Below are 12150 nucleotides of genomic sequence, written 5' to 3' on the forward strand. Positions count from 1 at the left end.
AAAGGGAGTTATGATGTGGAAAACTAATTTTGGGGGCCTTCTCTGATACCATGTTACACATGAGTAACTCCACGAATAACTTGTTTGATTTTCATTAAGACAGTATATGGTTATATACACGAAGATGGAGGCTATTAGGTTTCACGTCCCAATGTCTCTTAGTCTTCCAACTTCTCTCTCTTTTTTTTTTCTTTTTTCTTTTTTTGACAATATTTACATAGGATTCCTAATCTCAAAGATTAGGTGTTCAACCTATTTTTTTATAAAAAAAATTTGGTGGGGTGGGGTGGGGGGGTTTCAAAATTTTATTTAATTATGAGGTGGAAAGGATATAAATTTAATGTTATATTTTCAAATATCTATTGAGATTTATCTCCAAAGTAATTAGGATATTTTTTCCTTTTAATTAAATTGATCAATTAAAAAAAAGTAGTCTAAATAAGTAAGTTTTTTTTTGAGTATATGGTATTGAAAGGCCATGGTATTGACCCATGGGATTGTAACAAAGCTTATTTACATATTAAGAATATCCATAGTAAAGTGAGGATAAGTATTCTAGATGGATGTTTATTTAAATGTATAAATATTTAACATATATATTAATTTTTTTATAATCAATAATAGTAATAATAATAATGATGTTATAATTTAGTTAGTTTTTATGATAATTTTATTTTTCATCTGGGTGAGATGCATAATGAAATAAGTGTTTAGATGCTTATTATGGATGGATGACTATCTATGCTGATGAACTATTTAATTTCTATGGTTGTGCTTGTTTGTAAAATTTCATTTACTGATCTTTAAGGGGATGGACTTATAAAATAATTGTCTATCAAATTCCAACTATGCTTGTTTCAAATGATGTCAAATGCTTATAACCCTTTACAATTAAATTTTATAATTAAGCATCTATATAAAAACATGTCATATATTTTGATAAATGATGTGGAATGTAACAATGTTTTTAAAAAGACATTTATGATAAAAATAAAAATAAATTTGTATTTTCATTTATTTTTCATTTTATTAAAATAAGACAAAGCACAAATATAATTTAGGATCAATAAGGTTAATTTTAATGACAAGTGCTATATAGTAGCTAGTACCTACCACTTAATTTAAATATAGCTAAATACGAGTTAGAATTAAGGTTTAAAATCCAATCAATTTAGGTTTCACTGCTTGGTAAATTGAGGTATTTTGTTAATTATAATTTTGCATGTGGCTGTGGAGAATCCAATCCTACCAAGTAACAATAATAATGTCTTAATTGTAGTGATAATTTTTTTGTTGACAAGGTTGTATTCACATTTTATGTGTAAAGTATAGATAAATATATTTTAAAAGGTAATTGTTCTTTCCATATATATGTAAAATATTGATTGAATATATTCTTAAAATATATATAAACATAAAAAATGAACTTACTATATTTATTTAGCTATTTATTATTTGAATTGATAATGCATTTGAATTTATTGTTAATATTTTTTTCCTCAAAATATTCAGTAAAATTATATAATATTTTTTTAGTAAAATTATATAATATTTTTTTAATATAATTTAATTGTTTTTGTAATGTTTAAAGTTCGAAGTCTCTAAATACCAATAATGTGGTTCTGGAACAATCATATTTAATTGTGTTTCTCGAACAGTCATACAATTGTGATAAATTTTCCAAATAATGTGATTGTGGTATAGCGGATCTTTCTTCTTATTCTTTTGCTCTCCCTGAGAAGTTTTATTTTGTTCAAATCCTTTGTCCATGAAATGTTGTGAGTTGGAATAATTTGGTTTTCTCTTTGAAGTTGGAATAAACTAACGAGGCAGCACTCACATAAATAAGAAAATCACATTAACGATCTTTTCGAGATGTGGTCCCTTAATTTCCCATTTTCCTGTTTGAATAAAGGAGATAATCAAGGCCTTTAATTTGATGTCTGGAGGATGTGGAGATGCTTGTGGAACCTGGGCGCGGCGGCCGAGCGGTGATGTGTAGGTAAAGACAACCAACCAGTGTTTGGATTAGTGTGGAATTCCTATCTCCTTATCACAGTGCTTCAAAACAGTGGTGAGCCCTCTCTGCTTTATTGGAACTCCAGTTTTTGGTTTTGGTCCTCATTGGCTTGGATGGTTTTCTTCATTTACCATTTTCACCTCGCCCTCGGTGTGTCTGCGACTCCAGGTGACCTTAATTTCACCTTAAACATGGATGAAATCTGGGGCATAAACAAGAAAAAGGATCCCATTGCCGATAGAATTAAGAACGAGTTTCTCAGTAGGAACTTTGTTGACATTCTCCCTCCCAAGCTGCATCTGACGTGGGAAAATGGAAGGGCCGAGAAAGCTTATATTGTGAAGAGAATTGACAGATTTATACTTCATGCTAGCCTAATTGAAAAATTAGGCATGCCTTTCTCAACAATTGAGAACGTCTTCATCTCTGATCACAGATCGATTATGCTTGGATGGAGGGTAAAGGGGTTTAGAAAAGGTTACTCCTTTAAATTCAACAGGACATGTCTAGAAGACCCAGAGTTCAATGACATCATTTCAAAATCCTGGTCTGAGATGTCATCTCCCGAAGTTGTTCCTCTTCTAATGACTTTCAGAGACAAAATGGAGGCCATACGAAAGATGGTAAAGGAGTGGCAGTACAAAAAAAGACATGCGAACAGAAAGGAGCTCCGGGAGGTTCAACTGGAATTGGATAGCGTTGTGGATTCCATGGCCACACACATGCTACCTTTTAAAATAAGATGTCGGATAAAGGAGCTCCAAAAGAAAAAAGCAAAAATTTTAGAACAGGAAGAATCTTTCTGGAGGTTAAAGAGCAGAGCGATTTGGTTGAAGGAAGGAGACAAGAATTCAAAGTTCTTTCATAATTTCGCCAGCTCTAGATGCGAAAATAATTCTATATGGAAAATCAGCGATGGGAAAGAAGGTTTTCTATATTCCCAACAGGACATTTCAAATGAGGCGGTGAAATACTTTGAGAACCAGTACAAAAGGTCTGAAGAATGCAATATTCAGGACATTTTGTGGGGCATTGAAGAGTTTCCTTGGATGTTTGATGATGATCTAAATGACCAAATCTTTCAGCCGGTTTCTGAGGAGGAGTTGTTGAGAACAATAAAATCCTTCAAGAGGGACAAGTGTCCGGGCCCTGATGGCTGGATGATAGAATTTTTCTCTCACTTCTTTGACCTGTTAAGGATGGTGGAAGCAACCAGGATGTTAGGCTGCATCAATCAAAAAATATCTTCCACTAACATAGCCCTCATCCCAAAAAAAGGCGATGCGGAATCCTTCAAGGATTTTAGACCGATCTCTCTTTGTAACATCTCCTTCAAAATCATTTCGAAGATCATAGCTGAAAGAATAAAAGGAACCTTATCAAAACATCTATCAAGGGAACAACACGCCTTTCTAAAAGGTAGAAATATCCTAGACGCAGTCGCAAGCACACAGGAAGGTCTGTTTGCTATTCATTCCAAAAAAAGTGATGCAGTTATCCTCAAGATTGATCTTTGTAAGGCATACGATTGCCTTGACTGGGGTTTCACTAGGTGCCTGCTCGCAAAGATCAGTTTAAGAGCCAGCATGATCAACTGGATTATGGCTTGCGTTGAAAGGGTGGACTATGCGATCATCATAAACGGGATCCCATCTTCTTTCTTCCGTGCGGCAAGAGGTATTCGCCAAGGATGCCCCCTTGTGCCGCTCCTGTTTATCCTGGCCATGAACTCGCTTAGCCTTCATATCAACAAGGCTGTCAAGGAAAATAGATGCCGCCCCCTAAAAATTTGCAGAAATATTTCTATCTCCCACAACTTATTCGTAGATGATGTTATCCTTTTCAGAATGATTTGCAGGTTCACCTAGCTATGCTTCTATGGAATCCTAAAAAGATTTCAAATGGCTACAGGACTGCAAATAAACTATGTGAAGTCAACTATTTTCCACAATGACTCCAATCTGGTTGAAGTTGCATGGCTGGCTAATCTTTTTGGAATAAAAATGCAATCTATCAGTCTTGGTATCAAATATTTGGGCTTTCAGTTAAAAGCAAATGGCTACTCAAAGGCAGATTGGAGTTGGATCTCAGACAGATACTACAGGAAGATCTCAGCTTGGGAATACAGATGTTTAACACTGGCGGGAAGAGTGACTTTGGCGCAATCAGTACTGAACCAGCTCGCGGTTTATTGGGCTCATTTATATTTTCTCCCGGCGAGCATAATTCAAATTATGAATAAACTCACAACGAACTTTATTTGGGGCAGTCAAGCGGGAAGAATGAAATATCACCTCTCAAAATTGTCCAGTATCTTGCTGCCAAAGAGCATGGGTGGCTGGGGTCTGCTCGACATGCGCACTTTCGGGAAGGCTCTCCTATGCAAGTCAATGTGGAGAGCGATCCATGGAGAAGGATCATGGAGTTCCATTATTCAGAAGAAATATTTGGGCAGGAAGGACCTAACTTTTTGGTTTAGGGAGGGAAGGATCGGCGCCCCATATGGTTCTCCAATTTGGCTCAGCCTTCGTAAGATTGACAATTATTTTTTGAAGAATTTAATTTGGTGCTTCCAATCTGGCAACAAGATCCTTATCGGGAAAGATCAATTCTTAAGCGGTGCCGAGGAGATCAATGTGCCTGTATCTTTACTAAACTTCTTTCATAGAAGGGGCCTCTTCTTTTGGGGCAGTTTGATTGCGGCATGGCAGGGATCTATTCCACTGTGGAAAGATGCAGGAACTCTAAAAATGTCTGGTCTGATTGCCCTTCAATGGGAACATATCAGGACGTGCCTAAGGAACTGCAGATTTTTCCGCTCTGAAGAATCTGACAGCCTCACCTGGAACATATCGAAAGGGCTGAACAGTGTCCGCGTCAAAGATGTATACCTGAACTTGATTGGTCAAAAGCAGCCCTCTCACAATCCCATCTTCCCTCGCATTTTTTGGAAGGTAGATTGCCTGCCCAAAATGGTTTTCTTTGCCTGGCTCTCATTCCACAATAAGAACCTATCCTGGGAAAACTTAAAGAAGAGGGGATGGCACGGTCCCGGCCTATGTCCCATTTGCAGGTCTGAGGAGGAAAACAATGACCATTTATTTCTGCAATGCAAAGGTTCTCAGCAATTGTGGCATGCCTTGGAGAATTATTATGGAGTCCAGCACAATATCCACGCTTCTATCATTGATTCGCTCCTCTGGTGCAGTGAGCAAAAGGAATCATGGAGGACAATCTTCATCATCACTTTGTGGAGTATATGGAAGTGGCGAAACAACTCTATTTTCAATGGCTGTAAATCCCCTTTCCTGGATATTTTTCTCAATATTGTTTCTCTTTATGAAGCTCTTCCGCAAAAGTCTCTCAAGCAAAACAAGAGCGCCTGTAAAGATTTATCAAAGGATCCTTCCTTTTATCCAAGAGCGTACTTCGATGGAGCTGAACAACAAGGTTCCTGTGGATGTGGAGTTATTATTATGGTAAATGAAAACAATCAATTTTTCGCCCACTAGAATGGTGGGAAAGGCACCAACAGTAAGGCTGAGGCAATGGCCCTAGCTGGCCTTCTAAAACTTTGCCTCTTTCTAATCATACAGGATGTCTCGGTTTTTGGAGATTCTAAGGTGGTGGTGGATTTCGTCTCTGGAAAAAATCATATTTTCATGCCGCACCTTGTCGGATGGATGGACAGGATCAGTTTATACTGGGGAAGCTTGGAAGGTGGCTCCATTCATCATATCAGCAGGGATCTAAATCAGCAGGCCGATTTGCTGTCAAAAGAGGGTCTTCATTCAGCACCGGGTCTTTGGTTCTTGCAGGTTTCTTTTGAAGGGAATCTTTTTCCTATCCAGGAATTTTCTTTTCATGATCTCTAGTTATTCGCAAGCAATCTTTCAGGTTTACTCTTTCGCTTTTTATTCTCCATGATGAAGTTTCTATCATAGTCCTTGCGGAAGCCTCCTTTCTTGTGATAAAAAAACATGAAGAATATCTTGAAGATGGGCGATTTTGCATATGTTTTTTTTGTTTCCTGGTTATGCTAGCTTTAGTTTTCATATCTGTCATTTTCCTGGCAGGTTTTGTATTGGGCCATCTACAGAATCTGAATATATGTATGACTTTTTATATTTCTCATATAATATAATATCACGCTTTTTCTTCCTGAAAAAAAGAGAGGAGATAATCGAATCTTTCTGATATCTTCAGGTCTCTTAATTTTCCAAAAGAAGAGCGCACTCACATTTATTAAATCCAAAAACACTTGTTTTCGGTCTCAAGTTTGAATAAATGAGACAGCTGTCAGATTTACAAAATGATGGTAAACGCGCAGCTTTCCACAGAAGTAAGAAAAGAATGTGACATTTCCATAAAATTATTTGGGTAAAATTAAAGAAAAATCATTCTCACAAATCTTCTCCAAATCTTTCCATTGGGTGTTTTCTTTTATAGAAAATAAAAAAAACTAAAGGGATTGTAATTGGAGATTGCTTATTTGTTTATTCAATCTTGGAGTCTGTTCAAAGATTGAATAAACAAATAAGCAATGATGCTGAATGTTGATTTTTTTATTATTAAAAAAATAAAAACGAATTTTGATAAAAGTAATCACAAAGTATTGGTTGCACAAGGCCGCACTAACATAAAATTAATCAAAAAACAATATCACTAACGAGAGTCTTTCTTCGCTAAAATTAAATCTTAAAAATTTGATAAATAAATAGAAAAGTCCTTAAAATTAGTTAAAAAAATCTCATTTCTCATGACTAAAACCAGAAACTCTTATTTAAAGTCAGTCAATGACGTTTAAATGTAAAATAAGGCACAGTTTCAATGTAAAATAAAGCACTTAAAATAAATTAATTCTCAGATATATATATATTTTCCAAATTTCCCATTGGCTGCTTTTTTTATTAAAAAAATGTGAAGAGTTTTGAAAAGTGAAGAGATTCTATTAGAATAAATTAAGTGTTCCAGTCTGTTTGAAGATTGAAAGAAGAAAGAAGAAATTATTTTAATGTCTACGAGGCTAAAGATAGTCTATGGGACGGATTGCTTCTTCATCTGCTTGATGTATTCGACCCTTTTTCTGTGAAGCTTCACAATAAATGCTCCCAACTTCTCGACAAACCCCTCCCTAAATAGATTATCCCAAGAGCTAGTTGCCAACATATCTGCATAACTTTCCATGTTGTCTTTGAAGGCCTCACATTCTAAAATGAAATGTTTTTTCTATCTCCACTTTTCCGGAAGAACAAAAAAAGCATACCCTTTCCTCCCACACTTCCTTTGGCCTTTTCCAGTGCTCTATTTCACAATGGAGTTGATGAGAATTAGTCCTTGCCTGAGCAATAAAAATTTTGGTTGTCTAAGAGATATTGACCTCTATGTATGCTTTTGGTTGATGACTATGAGTGGGATTAAACACTTCAATATAGTAATTTTTCTTTCTTCCTAGCTCCTTATTCCAAGTACGTTTGTGGAACTTTTCCATAACAAAAGCTTTTATCTCTTTGTTGTTTATGGGACACACATTCAAGCAAATACCCCATTTACTAAACCATTTTTTATTTTGTTGCATCCAAGTTTTTTTTCTCTTGCACAATCTATCATTAAAGAAAACCTTAGGCCATCTACCCTCTTCCATTTGCTCAAATTTTTTTTAAATACCTTATGACTTACACCATAGCAATTGCTTCAATAGGAGCAGTCCCTGTTTCACTTAACAAGATATCATAAGGAACTGCACTTTTAATCTTAAATTTGTTTGTAATCAAACGCTTCTGAATTTTCTCAATTTGTCTCCACTGCATGTTGGAGGTACTGCAAGCCTACAGTTCACAACCATAGAGAATCACCAGAATCACTAGAAGCCAAAAAAGAGTTTAAGTGGTCTTCTAGTCCCATAATTTTGCCTCTCTACACCTATTTTGAAAAGCATAAAATGCTTTTCAACCCCCCAAAGTTCTTTTCTTTCTACAACCATTCCAACTTAGATTTTTGTTGAAGTCAATTTCGAAGTATTTGTAATCCGCAAAAATGTTGCTTTCAAAGTAAAACTTATGCTGGTTATGTTTTCTTTTCTTAAAAAAAACCACTACTTTTGTTTTCCTGAATGTCAATTTTCTTACCGTTAAAAGAACAAAACATAATTTTTGATGAAAGTAATCACAAAGTATTGGTTTCACAAGACCGCACTAACATAAAATTAATCAAAAGGCAATCTCACTCATGAGAGTCTCTTTTAAACATTGCCATCAATATCACCTAAATGTGAAATGTTAGACTTCGCTAAAATAAATCTTAAAAATTTGATAAATAGAAAAGTCCATAAAATTAGTTAAAAAATTATCATATCTCGTGACTAAAACCAGAAAGTCTCATTTAAATTCAGCCAATGATGTTTAAATGTAAAATACGACACTTAAAATAAAATAAATTAAAAAATGCATACATTTCGTAAATTTAAAATTTTAAAATCATCTCCACAGAATATTTTAGTAATGTACGACTAAAACGAGAAACTCTTATTTAAAGTCAACCAATGACGTTTAAATGTAAAATACGACACTTAAAATAAAATAATTTAAAAAAGTCTAGGCATTTCATAGATTAAATTAAAAACTTCAAAATCATGTGCACGGTAATGGTTATATAGATAAGTGTAGCCTAATTTATAAATGAAATGATTTTTTCCACAATTATTTTTTTGGTTAATTTTAATCAAAATCTATCGTAGATTTTTAAAAACTTGAATTTAAATTGTTTAAATTGCATAATTTGAATGCCTCGGGGGTTTTCACAACTGAATCTATTTATTATTCAAAAATGTATTTTAAACAACAAAAAACCTTGAGTTTAAATTGTTTAAACCGCATAATTTGAATGCCTCGGGGTTTTTCAGACAGCTGAATCTATTTATCATTCAAAAATGTATTTTTTTTTTCTCAGCAAATGCTAATTCTATTAACTGTAAAAAAAAGTAAAAATACAAGGGGGCGAAGCCTCGAGAATCATCCTCCGAGAGTACTCAGAACAACATAAAATATCCCTTGTGAGGGAAGAACCAGATACATAAGCAAGAGAGCAGATATAGCACCAGGAATTAACCAAGGAAACATGAAGAGGAGGTGAAAACTGTCTGTCTAAAGCATATGACCATAGAACGAGACCATTACATTGCTCAAAATTCCGAAAGATTTTTAAATTACTAAGCAACATAGAGAAAATTAAGACCTCCTTTCTGAAGATTTCCGACCCGAGCTGCGTCCAAAACCACTTGATCTTGATCATGTTAGTCATCCAGAAAACCAAAAAGGGAAGGGCCCAGATGGCCTCAAAATGCAGCGTCCTCATGCTGAGGTTCCTCCACCACTGGACAGGCGTTATCCTTCCATGCATCCTCATGTAAAACATCTTCATCGCCTGGGTGCCTCATCAGGGGATGCGTGCCACTATCCATCTCTTCCCGAATCCTCAAGACAGCAGTTTCCGGAGGCCGAGAGGCACTAGGAGCCTTGCTCCTTTCAAGTCTCCCCCTGATCTTTCACCAGAGTTTCCCCTATAGTAACCTATCTGTTGCTTTGACTGTTGGCTATGTTGAAAGCTTCCTGAGGAGGCTCAGACATCAGGCACACTCGAATTGGAGGCGGAGCTTTTTCTTCAGAGAAGAGAATGGTGATATTGGTAGTGATTACAGGTCTATTCAAATTGCTCTGAAAAGTGAAATGAGTTGTTTGGAACCCATGATACGGAATTTGATTGTGAGTAGGATCCATAGAGTTGGGAGTCGGCTGTTTTCCACGCCCTCCCCCACTTCCCCAGGAACGACTCCTCATGCTGTGGTGCACCATGATGACGAGAGTCCGCAGAGGCTGAGACCGAAGGGTGATGAAACAATCTGGAAAACCGAAAGCAAAACCTAGAAAGAGGTTACATAACATAAAAACCAACTTAAGACACGGACGACAGGACTATAAATGCAGGCAGAGCGACGTAGGAAAAGTAGTAGGGGAAGTTGAAAGCTTTCCAAAGTTTCCAGAGACTAGACCACTATCTAAACACCACACTTTCCCAAGCCAGAGGTGAATAAGAAATAGAATACACAAAGAAAACTCACCGTTGTTTGCAGAGAACAGCCAGCCCCCGAAACCCACTTCCAGCTTTAACTAGAGACACGAAGGCAGGGTGCTTATAGTGATAATGAAATCCCTGAACGCCATGGATAAAATAACCAAAACCATACCTTGGACGGGATGAGTAGTAAATGCAGAGAGCGTGCCAAATCTTTTGCTCTGCAAATGATCCCTTAAGAACCGAGTGAGCCGCTTGAATGTCACACACATCAACCAAATAAGCTTCTGGAGAATCGCGCGGGTCTGCATCTGGCAGTACCAAGCGCCTCCATCTGTCCTGTGAAACATTATGACACATTGATTTCACCCGCATCCGGGTTTCAAAAATGTATTTTAAACAACAAAAAATCTTGAAATTGTATTGCCCGATTTTGGTGAATTCCGGTGAAAAAGATTATTTCGTCTATAAGTTAGACTATATATATATATATATATATTTCATAATTTTTTATGTTTATTTTGGACTTTAGCAATTTTAAGAAAAATTCTTTAGGAATAATCACATTGACAACTTCGGGTCTAAGCGTTTCGAACCTCTACGAAGGTTCATCATCAAGACATAAATGGAGAGCAAGATCCAACACATCAAATATTTATAGCACAGATGCAACAGTAAGATTCTTTAATAGTAACTAAGTCAAATATTTAAACAGTAAAATTGGCACGTTATAGAATTCTAGAATCAATTAAAATAAACATTTTTTTAATAATAAATTAATAATCTAATTTTTAACTATTCATAATATTAAATTATTTCTATTTTTAATTATCTAATCTTAATTACTATTATTATATAATAATACCTATTCATAACCCAAATTAATAATAAAATCAAAAATCAAAATTAACTAATAAATAAAAACAGAGTAAGATATGAAAAAATATATAATCAAATGATAAAATCAAATCAAAATTAAAATAAATTTTATTTAATTATCATAAAGTAGAGATTTAACTTTAATAGAATATTTTAGAATATTCATAATAATGTACACAATTCAAATATTGAGATTTCTCTCCAAAATGGTTACACTCTTTTTTCTTTTTTAATTAAATTTATTAATTAAAAAAATGACATTAAAACAAGTCTCATATGAAATAAGTTGTGGTTTTTTTGGGTATGGGGTATTGATAAGCCATGATATTGTGACAAAGCCTATTTACATATTAAGAATCTCCATAGTAAAGTGAGGGAAAATATTCTACCTTGTTCCATGTTTTTTTAAATGTATAAATGTTTAATTTATATAATATTTTTTAATAATAATAGTAATAGTATGGTGGAGATGTTGTTGTTGGAATTAATGGAGAATGTATTATTGGAGAGAGTATGTTCATTAGTTGAGTGTGTCTTAGTTTAGGAATTAGTTCCTACATTCTAGGTGGTTGTTCTAACTCTCCTATTTGCATGTAAACTTATATATTCTTGATGATTAATGATTAAGGTGTAGAGCGTTTTGCTAGATGCATTCTCTAGGTCAAGCTCCTCACCTTTGAGCTACAGAGTTTGAGAATATATCTTGTTTTCTTCAAATTTTAACATGGTACCAGAGTTGGTTACTTTGGTGGCTGGATGATTAATTGTCCTTAGTGGCGGAGTCAGTCTCGAGAAGAACTCACTGTTTCTTTTTCTCGGCATTCACCACTTAATCAATGCCTATTTTGTTTCGAAGATCGCGCTAGTCAAGCACAGCCAGAAGAGGAGACAGTGCGCCTATGACCCCTAGGAAACGTTGATCTCCCTTCCCTTACACGGATCTTCATCAGCACACCACATCAGCGTGTGGTTTCTGCCAATATATGCGCTGGTTGATTTTTTGAAAAGTCTGGGCACTTGCCGCTGTTTCATTGCTCTTCTTGTGGTGGAGGATCAATCTAGAGTTCAACAATGGATGAGACTATCTAGATCGAGCAGGTGGTGTGAGTATCATGCAGTGGAGCCTGGAAAATTACTGAGTCTACATTGGCAGCATTCATCGCTGCAGATTGACCCTAGAA

The 12150-nt window shown here is 35.3% G+C and overlaps 1 protein-coding gene across 1 annotated transcript in view; it reads left to right on the forward strand.

The window, feature by feature from the left end:
- The first annotated feature begins 2211 nt into the window (after positions 1 to 2211).
- LOC149256769 (uncharacterized) overlaps positions 2212 to 12150 on the forward strand; it is a 71830-nt gene continuing 61891 nt past the window's right edge. Inside the window, exons 1-3 of the mRNA XM_089455451.1 lie at positions 2212 to 3697; positions 3932 to 5499; positions 5617 to 5838. Coding sequence (XP_089311577.1) covers positions 2212 to 3697; positions 3932 to 5499; positions 5617 to 5838 — 3276 coding nt within the window. The remainder of the gene's footprint in view (positions 3698 to 3931; positions 5500 to 5616; positions 5839 to 12150) is intronic.

This window comes from Pinus tabuliformis, chromosome 7, assembly GCF_031772625.1.
Source record: "Pinus tabuliformis cultivar Carrire ecotype Pingquan chromosome 7, CPIR1, whole genome shotgun sequence".
Classification (NCBI taxonomy): Eukaryota; Viridiplantae; Streptophyta; class Pinopsida; order Pinales; family Pinaceae; genus Pinus; species Pinus tabuliformis.